Below are 22,146 nucleotides of genomic sequence, written 5' to 3' on the forward strand. Positions count from 1 at the left end.
ATAGAAAATGATGTCAAGGGAATGATAATAAGGGAATGATGCTCTGACGTAGTAATAATATTTGAACGTTTGTATTTGATTGCAACTGCTCGCTGTGTTCTAGCAACACATCTCCTTGACGTGCCAGCATTGTCATATAGATGATGGTTTTCTGACTCAATTTATTAGAATATATCTAATTTCAAACTATAATATGGTGCAGTGGATGGCTTTACCATGTTCTGTTACTGGCCTTTTTAAATGCTCAATAAAATTATTGCAGCTTACTGTTTCAGTATTAGACAGTCATGTTGTAAGATGATAGCATTTACGGTAGTAAAACCGATGGCAGTCGTGCATGTGCTTCTGTGACACTCTGAATGCCAGGGCATTCAGGGTAGGCATGAGATCTCATAAAATATGATGTGCAGGTGACGCAACAGCACCTTATTGAAGTATTGTATAGAAGAACATACACGTGCAACACAGCAACGTGAGGCAAACAACACTGGCATCTGCTAATGCTGGTGGATGACATCGGGAGCAACCTTGCTCCCGATGTGGATGTGGATGTGGATGCAGCAGAGAAGGCCATGGGACACAAGGAGCATAGTGTAAAAGGATGACCAGAGTCACCTCACGGGGGAGAACCGTGAGGGCAAGTAGCGGTGGATGTTCGCCTGTCCTGAGCTGGGCAGCACTGCTGCTAGCCAGCCGAGAGGTGCTCCCGGCTCTGAGGAAACAGGAAGCCCAGAGGCGGCTGCCGGCTGCCCCCATACGAGGCAGCACAGGCTCCTGCTTCGCCCCTGCAGAGGACGCGGGGCCACAGCGGGAGCGGCAGGCCTAGAACGAGCGGTCGCCAGGTTGCCGCAAGGCCGCGTGACATCACGGCAGGCCGCGGTGACCTTGACGCCTCAGAGGTGACGTCATGGCCCAGGGCGATTTCACACGAATGACGTAAAGCCCAGAGTGAGTCACAGCGGCGACACGGAGGCGGCTGAAGGGAAGGAGGGCGAGCTGCTCGCAGCGCAGCGCGGCGCGGCGCTCGGCCCGCCGCCGGCACCCCCGGGGAACGCCACAGCTGAAGCAACGGCCAAAACCRCCACGCCGCGAGCGTGACATCCGGGTCCCGCGCGCAACCGCCACCCGCCGTCGCCACCGCGCACGCGCCTCCCCCGCCGCCGGGAGGCGGGACTGAAGCTCCCACCCACCCTTCTGATTGGCTGCCGTCCCGGGGGCGCCCGGGGATTAGCCGCTGTTTAGGAGGGCGGGCATTGCCGGCCCGCTGGCCGGCCATTGGACAGAGCCTCCGGTGAGCCGCTAGCCCGTTGGCGGACCGGTACGTCCGGTCCGGGGCCGGAGGCGGGTGCCATTGGCTGGAAAGTAGGTTAGTGGTGCGACGTTGGGTGGCAAGCCAGGCGGAAAGTAGGTCAGGGACGGGGGCTGCCTGCGCCGGGCGCCGCTGCGAGCGTGCCGCGCGCTGCCGAGGGACGGCGACCCCCCTCCCCCCCCCGCAGGGGCGCGCGAGCCCGCGGTGAGCCGTTAACGGGCGGTGGGCGACCGTTGGGGGGGCGCACTGTGGAGGCGGCGGGGGTCCCCTCCTGGGCGGTGAGGGGAGGGCGGGGAGCGGCCGCCGCCGCTGCCCCCCGCGGGAGCGGTGCCCTCCGGCAGGCCAGGCGGAGCTGCTTGCCCCGGTGGAGGCGAAGGCTGCGGCTTCCCCGGGTGGGGTGGCCGGGCCCGGGCGGCGGTGCGGGGCAATGTCCCTCGGAGCCGGGACCGGGCGAGGCGGGCGAGTGCAGCGGCCGCGGCGCGGGCTGTCTCGGTGTGGCGGGACCCAGAGAGGACGGGGTGGGCGCCAGCCGCGGTCCTTTGCASCCGGCCCCTAGGGTAGAGCCGGGGCTACGGGGTCTGGCGGCGGCGCCTCCTTGGGAGCGAGGAAGAGGCAGAAACGTGGGTCCCAGTGGAGGCAGTACTAGCTCTGCTTCTCCTTCCCATCTCGAGTTCGCCTCGCTTAAGAGTGAGTGTGCGGTGGCTAAGGCAAGCCACTGAGCAGCGAGCGGTTGGTTCCCCTTCCCCTGCAGCAAGGATGGATCCGCTCGGCCTCTGTCCCGCAGTTGATCGCCTGGATCTTTTTTGGTGAATCCGATGCCTTGTGATGAAGCCTGCTTTATGTGGAGTGTAGAGAATGTGTGTATTTAGCACCTCAACGGTGACGGTAGTTGGTAATTTATGTTGTGAGTTTGTTGCATGGAGGCCCGTCATACCTGCAGACAGCTAGAGCCACATGGGGACCCACTGTGGGGTTTCTTGCTTCCTAACAGTACAGCCCAGTTACCTCCTCTCCCTATGAGATTAATGTTTTATGGTTAATTAGGGTCCTGAGTCTATCCAAACTGGTACTGTTACTTCTTGACTCCCTGTGTCTGGCAGATGTGTGTGTATACTCTGCTGAGAATGAACACTTTTCGTTGAAAGTAAAATGCAGACAACAGTTAAGGTGGATTACTATCAGAATTTCACACTTTTTTTTGTGAAACGGATTGTTTTTCATGGCTGAGGTTTATGTTATTCCAATGCCTCAATTATAGCAATTTTATAAACATTTTAGTACCTGAAAATAAGGTTGTAGTATTTTTACAAGAAGCAAGTGGGTGGTGATTTTTTTTTTTCCTTTTGGAGTAAATGTACTATTAGCAGTTTTTAAGTAGTTGCTTAGTGTCTGGAGTAGAAGAGGCTGCCTGCAGCTAGCTGTAATCTTTGTTTTGAACTCCAGTTTCTTTGCAGAATTCATTCAGGCTTTAAGTAAAAATTTCTTCCAAATGTTATTCCTTAAGCATTAAAAATAAATTAAGAAGTAACTTGATTTTGAGTAGATGAGCATTAAAGTAGCCCGTCCTGCCTGTTTAGTATAGTTTCTTTTCTTTTCTTGAGAGGGTTTTGTAAATGAAAGCAACTGATATCGCACAGACTGCAGCCAGATCTGTAGGGGGGAAAAAAGTTGTTTGCTGTAATTGACTACTAGTACTGACTGACTGTCTTTGTAAATGGTCTAGCAGAAGGCTGAGAGTAAACTCTGTCTGCTTCCCCTGTACCCCCCAAGAAAGTGGATATTTTGTACTTGCAAATGTAAATAGCTATTTGAAGTGTCAGAAACTGTAGAGCTCTCATATGAATATTTTAAACTAATATTTGTCTATTAAGAGGAAAGCTTTTCCATCTTCTAAGCTTTGTGGGTTTGTATTTCTCATGAACATTCATGATTTTATGCCTACCTGTGGAAATGGATCGTAAAATAACCCAAGAAGATATACTGTGATTATAGAATAATGTATTGTTTCATCCTATATTCTCTTTTACACAKCCTATTTCCGTTGTCTGCCCATATAACAATTTGGGGGGATGGTAGAAAGAAAAGTACATCTGAAGACTGCATGGACAAGAAGGGAACTCCAGAAAGAACCTAACAAAAACTGCTCTATTTTGTTCTTCCTTCAAGGTCCTGTGGGGRTGTCAGGAGATTAATTTAGCTGTAGCTGGGATTCCACAAAGCCAGAGCTGAAGTTAGGGCCTGCTACCACAACACCTGCCATACCTGGGGATCTTTGCTAAGGTCAGGAAGGTGATGTTTGTAGGGGCAGTTTGTTGCAGTGTGGGGTTTTTTTGATGTTTTTTTTTCCTCCAGATACTTGTTTTTGAAGATTCTTCTTCCTAGCAGGAAACTAGGGACAAAGATGGAAATAGGGGGAGAGTATTATGTTGCTAAAGTAAAGAATAGGATCAAATGAACATTCACAGGGTTTTCTTGGGAGAGCTCAGTTACATATAGTGCCTTAATACTACACAGGACTGTGGTGATGGATTTGAGACCTGATATGATAGCTGCAGGCTGTGGGCTGCAAATGAATAAGACAGTTTTTAAAAGTAAATTGCTATCACGTATAGTGGAAGTAGCAAGAGAAATTTAGATGATTACAAAAGCACTGATTTCATACTCTACTTCAACATTTTCAGTTGTTTCAATGCAGACCTAACTGTCTGTATGATAACACTGTAACAGGGAATATAGGCAAATCTGAAGGAATTCATTGTTCTTAAGTAATCCAAGATAAATTTGGCAGATCAGTTAGTGGTGGGAGGTTTTGTCTGTTTGTTTTGTAGTTCTGCAACTTGTGTCCTTTAACCTTTATCATCATTTATCATACCTTTAACATCAGTTTCACACTTAGTTCTGTTTTTGAACAAGGGCAGAAAAGTGGTAAAAAGCAGATAGATAAATCTCTTAAGTTTTAGAATTCTTAAAGTTCTTAAGAAAAGTTTTCTTTAGTGGAAAATGTTTAATGACACATAATGAATTACTGCAAAGAGAAGCCCAACAGAATTCCAAAATATTCAGGCTTTCTATACTGACATTTTAAACATAATTTGAAACTTTCACTTTGGGCTATCATTGTATTTAGAAAGTTTCAGACTAATTTAATCAATTATTACATTGTTTTGGTTTGGTTTTGATCAATGTAATAATTGATGATACTAACTGGAACTCAGTATSAACTATTGCATTTAGCTGTTAAGTTCTGCTTGGTTGTCCCATAGAAGTTATAATCTATGTTTTAGAGATACTTTAAGATGCAAATAAATGTTTTGTAGTATTTTCAAAAGCACATTGCACAAAGAGAGCTTTCAATCTGAGTCTTTGAGGCTTTTTGAGAGCTAATGTGGGTTTTAGTGATTTTAAAAAATAGACCAGAATACCAGGGACCAGGGAATGAACAGACCAAAATACATTTTATTTACTTATATATACATATATGTGCATATATACACACACACACACACACACATATATATATATGCACGTATATGTGTGTGTGTATATATATAAAATATAATGTGTGTGTATATGTGTGTATGTATATATATAAATAAAACTTTCATTCTAGGTTTAGTTAGATTGAATGCAAAGTAGCCGTTTATGTGGTTTAAACAACAAAACAAACCTGTAAATCTTTGTTTATGGCTGTTGTATACTTGTACGGTGTTATGTAGATTAAACCCAAGAAACTGAAACAGGACGCAATGATACACTTAAAATGAGGATGCTTCTTTTTTAAGACTTAATGTATTGAGTAATTATTTAGAAAGCCAATTTCAGTTTTCTTTACAAGGTTGTTTTTTGTGGGTGGAAGGAAGATATGCCAGTTGTGATTTACTAAATTGTTTTTTTCATGTAGTTAATCACTTCAAATATTGTTAAATATCTGTTATGTATATTTAGTTAAATTTTATGTTGAATATATTAAGTGGATAATTCACTGGTATGAACTGCATAGTGTACCTGTATTTTTTTTTTTTAACCCCCTCAATTTGTTTGGAAAAATGCAGTATGGCTACTTATCCAAGGCCCAGACTTCATCTCCTTGGAAACCTGATCTTTCACCAGATGTTGAGAAATGTAATTTCTCTTTTAATCCATTTTGCAGAAGAATGCAGATCAGACATTTTCAGATTTTGGTAGTCTGGAATGTTCTTTAACTAGAGTAGTTTGACATTTCACGGTTTGCCCCAAAGATGATGGATGGTTTCTGTTGCATTTGGTATCATTTTGGACTTAATTCAGCTGTTGCTAAAATCCTTGTGGTAGTTGTATAGTTTAGTTCAATTCAATAGCTGGGTGATAAATGTCTCCTTCCTGTGTGCAATGAAGGACCATCCCTGCTTCCCCCTCTCACCCTCTTTAATGCCTGCAAGTATTCATCTTTCTCTTCTGTGTTCAGATCATATTTTCTCCCTTGCAGTTGCAAAAAGATATTTCTTAGCCAGTGCTTGCAGAATTTGTAACCTTTTCAGTCTTCTGCCATTTGAGAAGCTGTTAYTCAGTGTCTCCGATGTCAGACACTTCTACGTCAGCTGTTGGTGTCGGAACTTGTGACCCTGAGCAGAAGCCATGCTGTAGTTTACTAGGTTGTTCCTTTGTAGGAATAGTGCCAGCAGGATACTTACAGAGCAGGAAATAAAATTCACAGGAATTAAATGGTGAAATAACATGCCACGTTTCTCATGGGCTAAGTTGTTGATGTTCTCTACTAACTTTTAAAGAAACCCATTCAAATGAATGTAAGCAGTTCAGGGTGTGTTTTTTTTATATATTTCTTTTGGCAGTGTTTTCCTTGCAACATTAGTAGGCTTTATTTTGCACAGACAAGCAATTTAGTTGCAGCTTGTGTAAAGGAAATAGTGAACATGTTGTTAAATCCTTAATGATTCTCACTTGATACAGCTACAATGAAAGTGTATATCCTAGTGAGCATTTGCTGTATCAGTGGGGAGGATGTGTTTGGCAGTTTCTAAGCAGTGTGTATTAGCATCACATCTTTCAAGTCACTAATAGGAAGTCATTTTGTAATAAATCATATATGCTTATTCCATTGCAACTCTTTGCTATRATTACTTTGCGTCAGCTAAAAATACTTTAAGCTAATGGAAATCATGTATTTTAAAGATTTGAAGTACTCCTGATATAAGACTACTCAGAAAACTGCAAAGTAGTCTTGCCTGTTTAAAGATGATATAATTTCTGGAGAGGGAATGAAATAAGACTATTGGAGACTTCAGAAATGAATATGATTCTTAATCTGATATGCTGTTTATCTTAAATTTCCTTAGAGGTGGCTTTCCCTTCTCTATTWAAAAAAAAAAAAAAAAAGTCAGAAAGTTTGGTAGAAATCATTAAGTAATGTTGTAGTGCAGAATATTAATAGAGGAACTGTGAAGTAAGGAGACAGAGTTTCTTTCCTCCTGCTTTTCTATGAAGTAACTTTTAATTCTTTTTGGAAATTTCTTTCTTAGTTTATTGTGAATTGATTTCTTTATATATGTTCTTTTTTCCTTGAAACCTTATAAAATTTAAGACTTCTGTTCAAACTCTTGTTCCAATTTGAAGTAAAAATATATATTTTAAGAAGTAAAAGAACTTTTATCACTCCTGTTGCATATATGCCTTGTAATTTTGTTGAAAGGTACAGCGGAATGGCTGTGGATTGAGTTCTGCTTTGATTTTGCCCTTTATTCCAGGGCATAACTCTTCTGAGATTCAGGCTTTCTCTTACAGTTTGCTTGTTGGCGTGTTAGCTATACTATGACTTTTTTTAGGCACTATTTGTTTTGCCAATAGACTTGAATAGCCTAGTCATTTTTCAGGGATATAACCTAGGCTTCAAGCTGTAACATGCATGCATGCCCACTCATCCTGGAAAGATGTGTTGGGCTGCTCCTTATAGAGCTGTACAGTAGGTATTTACCACTGCCCTTGTCCTGGCTGACTACATATCAAAAGACTTTTCCTCTCCCAGTTCAAATGCAGCTCACTCTTCTTAGGCTCTCAGATGAGAACCAGTAGGAATCTTTGAGAAAATACTTATTCCCGTGTTGCCTTTCCCAATATATATTATTACCAAGGCTATAATGTGGCTTTGGGTTTACAGATTGGTTTGTTATAGATGAAATGAATTAAATGAGTTAAAAAAAAAAATCTTAATTTTTAAAATCAAATTGAAGCTTTATGATGTCAAGTGCTGTCATAAATTTACATTTACAGAGCCTTTATTTAAAATGACAATATTTAAGCAATGTTTAATCTTTTAGTGACATCTTACGTAAAATTAGGAAATTGTGTCCGTTACAGCACTCTCACAGTGACGTTTTCAAGTGTGGAGAGCAGTATCTTAATACTAGAAGTTGTACAGGAGCTTGGAAAGTTTCTTAATTATAAATAGTATTGTATACTTAAGGTTTTTCCTCTTTCTTGTATTTGGAAATACTCTTTGGCTGCTATAACCAGACTAGGTGATGAATATTTCATTTTATTTAGAAACCTGTCAAGTCAGTCCAGTGATTTCTGTCACATAAAAACATTAAACTTGTTGGAAGAGCTCTCTGGATAATTATAGAATGACAACAGTGCCTGTTGGTTTTGTTAAATGCTTACGTTGCATTTAGGGTCCAGATACCACAAGTTATTTGTATTTTAAAGGTGAAAGTTCTGCAACTGTATATTTCTGTTTTTAATGAGAGAGATGGAAGGAGTGAGTTTAGTGAGCTATGCTGGACTTTTAAGTTGGAATTTCTAGGACTTTATATGGTGTGTTCCCCCCTATCCCTACCTCTTCATATCTGAGTGATGTGTAGCTTGGTCAACCCATCTGACTGGGCAGAAGTCTGAAGAAAGATGGATGTTTCTGTATCGTAGCATTAAAAATCTAATAGTCTGTTTGAGATATCCTAGCTGGCAGTATGGCGTTCTCAATTACTGTATTTGGCTATTGGTTGTTGAATGACTTCTGTCCTAATTTCTTTAACTTTGCCATGAGACTATTCATAACAAATGCCAGTTTTATCTTCCTAGATGGACTAGTTTTTTATTCCTGCTGCTATAATGCTGTTGTCATCATCAAGCATAAGATCGGGGTGGGGGGGGGAGGGAAGAGAACTTTGAAAGAGTAGGCTGTTGCAATTTGCCAGAACTCTACCTGCTCAAAATAAAGGGAAGTTCTACTCCTTTTTAAATGAGTAAAGTTCTCTCTCTCTTTTTTTTTAAGTCTTTATTTTGTTAACATGTTTCACTTGTAGAATAGCTACCTCAATTTTGTCTTTCTTTAGATGTTTATACGGCATGTCGGAGTCTTTTGAAGAAATAATCTGGACAAAATACCATTAAATAAATCAAAGATATACAAGAGTTTCCAAAATTAATGTATAACTAGAAACTGACATTCGGCATTCTCTGCTGTTCCTGGTAGAGGCGATCACGTTATCGGCTTAGAACAAACTGAGAAGTGTATATAGCTGATGCCAGCATGCAGGTTCTCTGTGTCCCTCCCAGAATTCTAGTTTGACTTACGATTTTTTTGAGTCTTTCAGTGATGCATGTGGAAAATGCTACCGTCTAGGGCAGTAACATACACTTTGTGGCTTCATAAACACTTGTGCTTATGTATGTTGGGAAACAGCACAATGGCAGCTCACAGAATGAGTAGCCCTAAAGGAGAGGTGGGAGAAGCAGTGAGTGTGAGGACTACATTTCAGTAGCAGTGCTGTTTTAAGTATGTTACACTGCAACCTCAGTTTGGGAGAAGAGTATATATGACAGAATATTTTTGGATAGGCTCTGTTAGGTCTTTTTTTTTTGTGAATCTGCATAAAAGTAACAAACTATTTTTGACATAGGTGTCCAGAAGCCAAGGAAATAAACAACTTTTAACTTTTAACTCTGGAGCTATGAAATAGAGGTTTCCATGTCTTTAATGGCCTGAAAATCCGTTTTCTGTGTGGCTGTGATATATACGCTTTTTTTTTTTTTTTTTTAAGAATTACTCAATCATCTTTTTAACTTTATATGGAATATAAATGAAAAGTAAGAAAAGCTTCAAGAGAATCTGTTCCTTTGACTTAAAATAAATTCATGACTATTTTTTCCCCTAGAACTTATTATATTAATGAGGACCAAATATTTGTACATCTCAAAGAGAAGCAGGACAAAAAACCCTTCATGCAACAAAACGGTGAGGAAAGAGTGCCTGTTGGTATCTCACTGGAGTCATAATTAGCATTATGAAGTATTGGAGATCTTCTGTCTCTGAATGAACCGATTATTATCCAGCCTTCCAAGGCTTTTGAGGTCTCCCCTTGAATGCTGAATTTAATCTAGGAGAACTCCAGGTACTGTTCAGACAAATGTGCCTTATAGAACAGGATGTGTTCAGGCAGGTGGTTGAAACTCTGAATTCATTCATGGAGTGCTGTAAAACTTTTGTAATGTAGTTCTGTTGTCACTGCTTTCAGATCCATATTTTTTTTTTTTAACAAATACTGTCTGTCACCTGACTTTCAGTTTTAGGATAGTTCTGTGGCTTACTACTCCCCTGTGACCCTAAACGTACTGGGGTGATGGAGTCCCTTGTGGTGGTGGTGGGGAAAGATAGTGTTTTCTAAAACTTGTTAGTGAGAAATACTCTTCCATTCTTCTTCTTCTTCTTCTTCTTTTTTTTTTTTTGTGACCTCAAAGTTTAGTAACTGGTCTCTTAATTATCTGACTGCAGTCTGCTTTCCCCCCTTACTTGCCTAACTCCTCTGGAAATGATTGGTGTGTACCTTTTTGTTATCCTTTTATCTCAGTTTCGTGCGTGTTTTGTTTGCCTTGTGGGGGTTTTCTTGTGGTGAGGTTTTGGAATGATGATGTGTTGGTGACTGGGTCAGAAAATGATGTTGGTGTAAATTCTGAGGCTTATCTGTAGAAGTGGCTAGCAAGTGGATTTTGGAAAAACACAATAAGTAGAGAAAGGAGCTTTCATGGCTTTTCAACTTCTGCAAGACTCTTGATGGGCTAGCAGATTTCTACCTTAAAGAAGAAACAGTAGGGATAAATACAGTTAACTCTAATTTTGCTTTCTGGCAAGCAAAATTGCATGTTGCAGTGTTGTACTATAGGTCTCCACCTTCAAATACAACACAACATGTCCTTTTTAACTCCTCCCTGTGTGTCATTTGGCTGGATATTTGGCAAGAGTATGCAACTTTCTCTTAAACCACTCTTTATGGTGTAGCTCTGTATTTTCCATACAAACTTCCAAAAGTGTACTCATCAGAATCATTTCTGCATCTGATCTAATCATTGTCTTCCATTCTTAAAAGCTGTGTCAGCTGCAGCTATTGGCATCCTGTATCGTTGTTTTTTTTCCTTGTTCTGGTAGTTTTCTCATTCTCACTTTTCAGTCTATAAACACCAATCTCCCAGTACAGTTGTATTTTGATCTTTCTAATGTGTGATTCTAATTTAGAATAACAGGTTTCTTAAACCAAGCTTGCCTGCATATTGAATAGCACACATATATTGAAATACAATCAAGAAAGCCCGCATTAGAGATCTGATTTGTTCTAATGCAGGTGTTGATAAATGAGCCTCCCTGGATCACCTTACTGTAGACTCAAATGTACAGAAAACTTTTTTTAATGAGGTTGGTATAATCTGTTTTGGATCTCTGAATCAGTTCACTGAAATAAGGTAGTGGCCAATGCTACATGTGCACAACTGACAGATGAGACTGGGCAGTTAACATGTCTTGGAATCAGACACTGAGCAAAAAAAAAAAAAAAAGCATTTTCTTATTAGATGAGAAGTTGAAAATCTAAGAGATTTCTCGTGTGAATCATGTAAAGAGAAGTCTGTGCTGTAGTGTAGAAAATCCATGTAGCCCCATTCATACTCCTTACAATCCTAAGCAAGGAGTAGTCAGTAGCATTGCTTCTGGTGATTTCCACCTGGGTTTGTCCTTGATGTAAAGCTCTTCGGTATTTTTATCAATTGTATGATAGAGGAAGATACTCTAATTAATGAAAGGGCCAAGTGATGCAAGGTAATGGTGCAACAGCCTATGTTGCTTGGTAAGGTCTTACTCAAGAAATATACATGCTGTTTCTAGCTAGCTTCTAGACAGCCATATATCTGTATGTCATATTTACAAATTAAAGGCTCTCTTAGAAAGCAAAGTTTGAAATGACTGAGGGCAGGAGAATTTTATTGATTAGCTGTTTCCAGTGCAGTGTTACAAAAAGATGAGCAAGTGAATTTCTGGTTTTGTGAACACGAAATGTCAATCTGGATGTGAAGGAACTTTAGTCTGTATATGATGTTAGTTATGTTAGAACTTGAATACTTTCCTGTAGTTCAAAAGATTTTTATAGAAAATTGAAAATGGGTCAAGGGATGAACTTTGATTTGGAAAAACAACCTCACAGTGAGAAATCAAAGAAATGCAACCAAGTGTAGTTAAAGGAAGGGAAAAACAGTTGGATGATTTCATCCTTAAGTTAGTGACCTGATGGAGTAAATAAAATGAGGCTCAGTAGCTGATCAGTGACTTGCTCAAATTCAGACTAGAAAAGGTGACTATTTTGAACAAGTGGAACTAAGCTCTGGAATAGAAATGCTAGGTTAGTAGGTTCTTGCAACCTATCAGTTCATTCAGGATATCTTTCTGAAATAAACTTTGGCCTGAATTACAGCTTATTACTTTGTTGTACAAAATAGTAGTTGAGGTTGTTTTGTCTTCTGCTGCATAGGAGTTGAGTATACATGGTCATACATGGGAACAAATCTGAAAGAATCTTCTATCAGTATTAAGATAAAAAATGTATGTTTTCTTCTAAGCTGCTATATGCTTAAGCAGTAGAAAGCGGGTTGGGGAGGGGGCATAAACAGATTTAACCAGACTGTGAAGGAGAACTAGAAAGGCTTATGACAGAGAGAAGGGGAYCATCTATGAAGATTCTTGTAACTCTTCTTCAAAACTTATTAAAAACTTTAGGAAGCTTAAAAAAAATCAAAGAGATGATCAAATCTGTTTTAGGTCAAAGATAGGTAAAATGGCATATCTTTAGTTTTGTTCATCAATACTAAAAGACAAAGAAAACTCCGCATTTGGACTATAATATCACTAACCAGTGGGAGCAAAGTGCAACACTTCTGTTTTGAAATAGGAGAATCAAGTTTCCATACCAGGGATTTGGATAAGAGCAAAATTTAAAGCACTGATACTTAAAGGAAGTGAAAAGAGGGGAGGGGAAACAACTAGAAGAGCTGATTTGTATTTTCAGGAAAACAAATGTGTAGTGTTTTAACATAAGGATAATGAAAAGAGTTTTATATTTGTTAATTTATTCAGACTAAATATTTTGTTGTTTCAGAATTTATTGAATACCTAAGCTTGTACATCTAGAGTCAAGGAATTGATACATTCGGAAGAGGAGACAGAACCCTTGAAGCCAGATGAACCAGCTTTAGCAAATATCTTTAAACGTTTCAGTAGAACACCAGATGAGGTAATGAAGCAAAAATATATACAAAAGTGGTAGTAGTTAGTAACAGAGCTGTTCTTGTTTCTCTAGTAATGTCATGGCAAAATAATGAATTAGAGTCTATAGATCATTTTCCAAAATGAACATTGCAGAAAAGTAGGACTCTGAAAAAAATTAGAAATATTTATCTCTAGGGATTAGTATATGATCCCCTGAAAGAAGGGATTCTCTTCTGTGCTACTGTAAAGCTGTTTGCCTGTTTCATTTTTTTTTCTCCTGTATGTTGTTCAGTAATAGTTTCCCTGCTTGCTGCCTCCTTTGGTCTCTTTTAAAAAGAGAATTGTGAGCAGTGCTCAATGATACCAAAGTTCAATTAGTACTGTAGGCTGTAGATTTCAAGTGAGTGGAGAGATTCTGCACTCATTAGCCTGGTAAAGGATTGGACTCCTATCCTAAATGCTTGCTGATGGCAAGTTTGTGCCTCCTGCATTGATTTTTTTCTTAGTTCCCTACTCTCTGCTGTAATTTTGAGGTGGTGCGTAAGAAATTTGGATGTCTGAATCAGATTTTAAATTCCACTTATGATGGCACTTGTTGGCTAATGTATAGATCCTATGTTAGGATTTATATAAATTCTGTACTAAGCCAGTTTTTCTGATAAGGTAGGCTTTAATGATGGCTTTGCTAAACTCAGTTTAACATGTGTTGAGTTGAAACTTTCCATCTTCTGTTAGTTGAAGCTATGCTGATGACTGCAGGTTAGATGACTTAAACCTAAAGTTTCCTAGAAGGGTTTTTTTGAGGATGTTGTATACTTTACCCTTTCACTATGGATATTCTTGAAAGTATGTATGATACTTCTTTAAGTAGCAGTTTTCCTTGAATACTTAAACTGAGATAGTGTTCTCTTGCTAATGTTGAGAGAAGGTAAGAATGATCATTCCCTGCCAGAGTGAAGACCCAGTTCCTGGAGAGTACATCAGTGACTGCCTAGGGAAGAGCAAGATGAAAGCAGACATTTGCCCTCTCACACTGGCCTCTAGTTATCTTCAGCTCAGGGTCTTCACGAGTCATATATGGTAATCCTTAACAAAATTCCTTTCCATGAACTGGTCCTATCTCTTTTGAAACCACAAACTTCTAGCCTTCATATTATTTGGTAGGGAGTTCCAAGACCTATCATCTGTAGTGGGAAGAGATGCTGTCTTCAACGTGGCTCCTACTGGCTGCACTTTTTTTTTTTAATGTCCTTAACTCTAACACTGAAAGAGAACAATCCTTCTCAGTCCTTACTGTGACATTTGATAATTTTATAGACCAGGATATTGTCTGTTTTCTTGGCTAAAGTATATTAGCTTACCTAATTGTTCCTCATGCAGAAGCGATTGCGTATCTTATTCCGTTAAGTGAAATTGGAAAACTTTCCATTTTCTAATAATCTGAATTGCTGTGGAGTTGTTGGATGATATCCAAATCCTCAGTACTGTTCATGATGTGTAAATAATTATTAGTATTTGTAAGTGGTAACTGAGGGGCTACATTATTAACATCTGTCACGAGTCTGTTACTTGCAGAAAAAGGATCTTCTAAACCTGCTTAAACTTTCTGTGGCGGAATGTGAACTGTCTGGTGATCACAGGTCCTTTGGGATCAGACTATGTAGGTCATGGAATGTTCAACTTCAGAATAGAACAATGAGTTGGAAGAACTTTTCCTTGCAGCAGTTAATGTCTGCTTTCTCTGCGTTGTTGTCATGGAGGGGCGACGGGGTTGCTGTGTGGGCAGATTTTTGAACTAAATGAGCAATCGCAAAAAACGTAGACTTGAGTTTTACCAAAAGACTGTTTTTGTAGGGGGGGTTATTTTCCTCCCCGGAAAAAGTTTTCTTCCTATTTCACCTGTATGGCATGGGAGGGGTTTTTGGTCTGTTTTTGTGCATGTGACACTCAATTCTTACTCACCTGCTGTATTTATTTTTCATTTATTGTAATAGTTAAGATGTCTGCATAACATAAGGCCCTATTAAGTGAATTCTCATTGTTTCCTGATCATTATTCTGTCACTGTGAATGGACATTTTAATTTGGAAATGTGAGTCTTTGTTCTAAATACAACAGCAATTTTAAAACACAGTTCCAATTATAATGTAAAAGTAGACATTCAAACATGATTGTTAAATTAAAACAATTCTATTCCTATTAAAATAGAAAACAGAAATTTAAAATGCTGTCTGAAAAAAAATGCATGTGAAGACTTGCATCCAGATGCAATAACCCAGATGACTGCTGAATGTCACAGGCTTGCAAATTTAGTTCTTGTCAACATCAGCATTAATGTATAAATGCACGGAAGAGGAATGTGGTTCATGAGCCATTTCTGTCAAGAGCTTTCCTATTGCTGTAGGGCTTTCTTAAGAAGGTAAGTTTCTACTACTGCTAAAGCAACAAATACAGAGAGGATGTGAAGCCTCCAGTAGCATATTTGTAAATTCTTAACTTGTCATTCACAAAAGAATAAATTCCTGAAGCGAAGGAAATGTCACAGTGCAGATGTTCACTCAGTATAAAGGTTTCAGCACACCTTGCTTTACACAAACCTGTGCTTAGCACAGGAATTTACGTATGAAAATAAATCATGCTAGGCTGAATAAGCTGGAAAACAATTTTTGCTCTGCACATGCAATTAAAGGATGCAGCAGGCATATTCTATCCCCACTGCTGTTGAAGGGGTGAAGGGGATAGTTCTGCTTCCCACCTTCTGGCAATCTCATCCCCTTGTTTGTGCTAGTTCAGAGTATCATCTGACCTTTTTACAAGACAGTTTGCTAGTTCCACAGAAGACTGTGCTTTCTGTCAAGTTAGTATTTAGCCTGATGAGCAAGTTGACTTGACACACTGTGCAGACAGGCCATGGATCCTGTGGGAAGTCTGTGCCAGAGTACTAGAAGAAAAATCTGGGGGAAGGGTAACAGTGAAGAGAAGGAAAAGGCCATTCAAATGTTATATCAGATGATGTCTGTAAAATGTTATATCAGATATTCTATGAAACTTTGCTGTGAGATTTAACAGTGTATCATGCTTTTCCTGAGCTACACAAATAGGACTCTTTCCAAGACATAAAGGTTTTTATCAAGGCACTTACTACTCTGGGCATAAACATGAAGGACAGGAAATATTCTGCATGGTTTCTGCCTGAATTATCGCTTGATTTACCCCACTGACTTACTTTGAATGTTGTAATTTATGAAGTCTAAGAAGTGAAATTTACTAGATGCTGACTTTAGTGAAACGTGCCTCATGGACTACTCTGGGCTTACCATGTAGATATACTGCCTTGCACAGAAATCTCAGTTTATCTGAGTTAGGAAGAAAAACAAAAAAATAGCCAGTGCTATGCAGAGGCGGAAGAAGCCAGACGTATAAGTCACTTATGCATTCAGCATATGGTATGTTGACACTTTTACCTTTCTTTTGAATGTCCTGTTAAAGGATTACTTTTAATTGTCTTTCTGGTTGCATGGTCATTTCAAAACAACAGAAGTATGATCCAAGTCTTGAAGAAGCTCTCCTGTTCTGTGCCAGAGCAAGCRCTGCTGTTTGTTGGATAGCTGAATGAGTAGTTTTCAGCTACGGCAATTCTGCTTATAATGCACTGTATCAGTATTTGTGCTGTCCTAGGGAAGGGTTGGGAACTTGCCCTAGTTCTCACTGTGTTTACTATTGCTGTGGTTCATAACTGCTTGAAGTCAATCATTCTGAAGAGCAGAGTAGCAGATAATGCAGCAGCATGAGCTGTCATCATTTCAAAATGCTGCCTTTCTCAGTGTTAGCAGTAGATCATTCATTTAAAAAGTGGGAAGGATACTATTTTTTTGAAGTATTGAACAGTAGTGAAAATAGCATGCGGTAACTTTATTTGATGTTTGTGTCTTGCTTAGTATGTTTAATGGAAAATGTGCAACTGTTGAATTGTTGCAGTGCCTCAGTTCTTACCAGCTTGATTTGGGTAGTCACTGGCAAATAGTATGACTGTAGGAAATCAAGCTGTTAACATTCATTAACATAAATGAAGTTTATTGTTGCTTCCCAGAAATCAAAAGGACTCCAGATGCAGATTTGAAAGACTAGAAGCTGAATCCACTTGCATAAGTGGGGATTTTTACCTTCTTGAAGTTGAAAGTCAGGAAATGAAAATTGTAACTTGTAATTTTCTGTTTACACATACTAACTAAGAAATACAGTGGGTATACTGTCACTGTGTGTTCTTCTGCATGTTCTTCTCTTTTTGTTTTTGCAGTTACCTACTCATATACTAAACAAAAAGCTGTGATACCTTTATCTAAAATACAGTGATGTAGTGGGTGGGAGAACAATAATGAAACTGAGCCTTTAACATAGTTCTGAGATGGTTTGAGGGAAGAAATATTGATGTTCATATGGATCTGATGCATATTTGACAGCTTTTGACTTTTTGCAAAATTAGGAATTCTTAAATCAGTGAGAGAAAAGAGAGATATACATGCTGGAGGAAACAATGGAGAAGCATTTTATTGGGGAATATCTCCAGCTTTGTTTCAGGCAAGCTGAGAATATCTTGGTTTTCCCCAAGATATAACTTTAGGATCAAAGGAAAGCTGACAGCCTGTCAACTTCTCTTTGTCAGACTGGCAAGGAGACTGGCAGAGTGTGCTGAGAGCAGAGGCAGTTTCTTCTAGGCAGAGATGGAATTTAGGAGGACCAAAGGAACTGTGTAAAAGCTGGAAATAAAAGGTATAAATATAACCCATGTCTACACTCTTAATGATGTTTTTGCACTCTTGTTTCTCAGCTTTCTTCCCTGAATATATGAACTTTCTGGTTTTGAACTGTTATTTTTTTTATTAGTTGTTTTAATTTGTTTGGCAACAGACCTCTGAAAGAAGGATCTCACACAGGCCAAATGCAGTTGAGTTTGTAGTCATATGACTTAAAAAACAGACTTTACAGAGAATGTCTAACAGTATTTGGACCAGGTGATCTAACCCRAACAAGATACAAGAAACTAGCTTTATCATCTTAATAGATGCACTTGAGAGGTGAGAATTGAGGGGTGGTTCACCTTGGTGATAAACTGAAAAATGGCTAAAATATCCTTGAATGCAAAAACAAGAAAAGTCAAGTGAGGACATATTACTTAAGCGGGATTAGTCACATCAGTGCTTGAATGCAATGTCTAGTTTTGATGCCTACAATTCTCCAGTATGAGGAGGAGAGAAGGAATTCAAAATAATTAAGAAAAGAATTTCTAACTGATGTTTTGAAACCTTACAAAAGCACATAGCAAATTCAGTAGCTGGAAGCTGGGGTAGCCAACTTGCAGTGCAAAAATAGTGCTTTGTCATTAAGAAAAAAAATGTTGACTTGAGCTTATTCTCACTTGAAATCTTTAAATCAAAACATCCTGTTGCAAAATATATTAAAGCGCAAACAGAAGTTGTAAGCTTGAGGAAGAAATCCTAGAATGGATTTCATGGTATGTTACAATAGAAGATCAGATGGGGTAAGTATTAGAGAGGTATCTGACATACAACTTCTACCTTTGAAACATGGAAGTATTTTATGAGACTGGTAACTCATGCATTCTAGAAGGCACATTTCTTACAACTTGATGAGAGGAACTTGCCTTCCCACCATTTAAAGGCAGCTTTGGAGATGAAGAACTGCAGGAAGAATGTTTGCCAGCTGTGAGAATATTGGAGCTTCACTTAGCCATGGTATGGAAAATTTCAACTTGTCCAGAACTCATCATGATGATAATAGTTTGCAATGAACAATCAGGCTTCAGGATTCTTACTAAGCCCTAAATTAGATGACATATATTAAACTGTATGAAACTTAGCTTATCCAGTTTGGGTAACTGAAGGATGAGGATGTAATTTTAAAGCCTGTATCTAAAGGATATGCCTGCAATAAGCAGTGCTCATAGATAGGAGTAAGATGAACTCTTGGAATAGAAAGCTACTTCTTTTTGACTGCACATGCAGAAGGTAGGTATTCCTAGTTAAAGATGCACTGATTTGTAAATTTCTACTATTTGTGTAAATGGGAGGAATGAGTTAAGTAGATTATCTGGTTATCTTCTATGCTTCTCCTGTTCTGGAAATGTCTGTTATTCTGGATAGTGTACGGTTCTCTTAAGGAGTTTTCTTGTAAGTTCTGCTTTGAAGTTTACTGAATGCTGCACAAGACAAGATATATTACTTTGACAGATTAAGAGCAGTACTTAAACTTTGGGAAACTTCACAAAACCACTGAATCCTCAGTTGAGAGGTCTGTTTAAGGCTTCCAATCAAAGCACACTGAAGTACATAAGTGGCTATGGAAGTCAACAATATCTTTAGTTAGATTGTTACTTAAGGCACATTTAATTACAGATAATAGATCTGTCCATCTAGTAGGGTAGCTTTCCCTCAGTCTTTTATTCCCCTCTCTATCCCCTCCTTCCTCTCCTTCCCCTCCCTCCCCCCTGCCCCCCAAAAAAATATTTTGGATGGCTTGGAGTTGATAAAGATTTCATTCTATGGTTGTAAAATAGTGCAGGCTTCACTCACTGGAGGTTGGACCTGGCTTGGAAACTCAGTTTGACAACCAAACTGAGCTTATAATTCAGGGAGTAGCTTTTCCTACTTGGACTGTATAGGGGTCAGTGTTTCTAATAGAATAAAGAATTTTGATGTCAAGAGTAGAATTTGGTGTATAGCTACAGGACTTAAAGCTTCTTTTTTCTATTAATTTTAAGTGTTATTCAGGTGGTTTTTTTGTAATGTTGAAAACTTAATACTTTTTCTGAATGTATAGGAAGGAACACTCTTCTGAGGGATTGGAATAAATGAATATTAAATACTACATCTTAACATATACATTTCTGTGAACTAACTTTACCAGTATTTATCATTGGTGTTCCCTATTTCTTAATATAACTATTGTCTTCTGTAACTTACAGAAACTTTAGGGTGCTACGCTGAACAAAATGTCTATACTCTTGTCTTAAAGTAACATTTTATGAATAGTGAAAACCCTTCTCATATCAAAGTTCACTTTTCTTCTGAAAGCAACTGTTCTCAGATAACTAATTTTATTCTCTCTGTTTTATCAAACTGGCAATTTTTGATCACCTGGACCATGTCAAGTAATATATCCAAAGTCAAGAAGTATGCTAATTGAGAATGGATCTTGCATTGATATTTACTTATATATAGGTTTACCTCTGTTTAATTTTTCCTACTTTTTGTAGGAGATTGGCTTTTATTGACAGCTTTACTTTTTTGTAAAACCTCCTTAAAATTTCCATTTCATTGACTTTTGAGATTAAAAAATGAAAATGTATTTCTAGAATACTGGTGGGGTGGGGGTCTTASTGTGTGTATAAAATGTGATAAACCTCTCAGTGAAATGCTTGCAACAACTCTGAGGCAGCATCCACTTGTCCCTGTTGTCTCAGCTAAGACATTGGTATTGATTACTGTAGTTCTGGCTACTGTGACTGAACTTGATAGTTTATTTGATCATTGGTATCATTATACCCAGTATTTAGTGACTGTAGGACCAATACTTGTTGCTTTGAGGCCTGTGTAGAGGCTACAGGTTTGCTTTATGTGTTGGTAACAACCCTCTTTAAGTGTGCTGCAGAAATCCTCTGAAACCATATCTTCCAAGGAGCACCGGTCCATTTTTATTCCTGTAGAAGCAATGCCTGAACTTAATGTGAATTGGTGGGTTGGTTATTAAAACAAGCCAAGTTCCCTTAACAGCAGCATCTTGCTACTAATTTACAAGAGTGTCTATCACCACCCTTTCTCAAAGGTTTGATTAGTTTCCATGTGAGCTTTCCTTTTGATGGCTACCCAAAAGGAAGTGTTTAAAGGGGACAACATGAGCTTACATCAAAGGATCAGAGGCCAAGGAGTCTGACTGAAGGAGAGTTTATACTTAGTATAACTTTCAATAAGGTTTATGAACTAGCAAGCTTTGAAACATTCTCTTAGCTGAGATTCACTGAAATAYGTTGGCAGAAAGATTCCTTTGAGACATGGGAGGAATGACATCTCCTGTGGCTGAGAGTTGAAAGGTAGGTTAGGATGCTACCTCTGATAATGATAGAGTCTCCAAACTTGGTGACCATTCAGTAGAATGTTATGCTACACTTCACTGTATCACTAGTGATGTATATCCCTGCCCTACTAGGAAGGGAAATACCTCATCTATACTGCGGACAACCTCCTTTTAGACTCAATAGATGTGATTCCTTGAAGGGTTCATGGATGGGGTTTGGTTTTGTTCCAGTTCTTCTCCCCCCCAAGATAGTCTGTAATCTCTATCTGCAGGACTCACCTTCAAAACAGGCATTTCTCTGCTTCACAGAGAAGAACATGCTAGGTTTTGCTTGTTATAAATGCAGACAACACAAAATAGGGAGGAGTGGTTAACAACCAGATGATTGTACTGCCATTCAGAGGGACCTCAACAGGCTGGAGAAAGGGGCAAAGAAGGAACTTCATGAAGGTCAGGAAAGAGAAATGCAGAGTCCTGCCCTGAGGAATAACCCCAGGTACCAGTACAGACTGGGACTGACCAGCTGTGAAGTAGCTCTGCAGAGAATTGGGGTTCCTGGTGGACAAAAAGCTGAATATGAGCCAACAATGTGCCCTGGTGGCAAAGGCAGCCAGCAGCCTTCTGTACTACATTGGGTTGCATTAGCTTCTGTTCTGCATTAAAGCATTGCTAGCAGGTTGAGGGAGGTGATCCTTCCCCTCTACTGAGTACTGGTGAGGCCACATCTGGAGTGCTATGTGCAGTGCTGGGCTCCCCAGGACAAGAAGGTTGTGGATTTAGATCAGAGCCTCTCTCCTCTGAGGAGAGGCAGAGAGAACTGGGACTGTTGAATTTTGAGAAAGCCTAGGGGGATCTTATCAATGTGTATAAATACATGATGGAAGAGTACAAAGGGAGAACATAAGAAATGACCAAACATTGGAACAGGTTGCCCAGGGAGGTTGTGAAGTCTGTGGAGATACTAAGAACCCCACTTTACCTGGAGAACCTGCTGTAGTATTCCTACTTTGAGCAGGAATATTGGACTAGATGATCTCCCTGCCAACCTTTCTATAGGTGCTGTGAAATTGGATTAGGGTCATCACCACCAGGATAGGTCAGAATTGGATGATGCTTGCCTATGTGATCATGTAGTTCTCTTTACACCCTCCCATCAGGTATTTATACACATTGGTAAGATTCCCCAAGCCTTCTCTTCATGTGTCTGAACAGTCAAAGCTCTCTCAGCC

General features: G+C 39.4%; 1 protein-coding gene across 11 annotated transcripts in view; it reads left to right on the forward strand.

The window, feature by feature from the left end:
* Nucleotides 1-1,363: 1,363 nt before the first annotated feature.
* Nucleotides 1,364-22,146, forward strand: part of BMAL1 (basic helix-loop-helix ARNT like 1) — a 51,350-nt gene continuing 30,567 nt past the window's right edge. For 2 of the 11 annotated variants that reach the window (XM_085300822.1, XM_085300827.1), the window contains exon 1: nucleotides 1,364-1,513. Coding sequence is in view for 2 of the 11 variants with exons in the window: in XM_085300819.1 (XP_085156945.1) it covers nucleotides 16,257-16,272 (16 nt within the window). In the remaining 9 variants the exon portion in view is untranslated. Of the gene's footprint in view, nucleotides 1,514-3,475; nucleotides 3,590-12,717; nucleotides 12,853-16,223; nucleotides 16,273-17,509; nucleotides 17,597-22,146 lie in introns of those variants that run through there. The other 9 variants (XM_085300819.1, XM_085300820.1, XM_085300821.1 and 6 more) reach the window with 8 other exon arrangements.

This window comes from Rhea americana, unplaced genomic scaffold (genome assembly GCF_003343005.1).
Source record: "Rhea americana isolate MKP2758 unplaced genomic scaffold, rheAme1 scaffold_17, whole genome shotgun sequence".
Taxonomy (NCBI): domain Eukaryota; kingdom Metazoa; phylum Chordata; class Aves; order Rheiformes; family Rheidae; genus Rhea; species Rhea americana.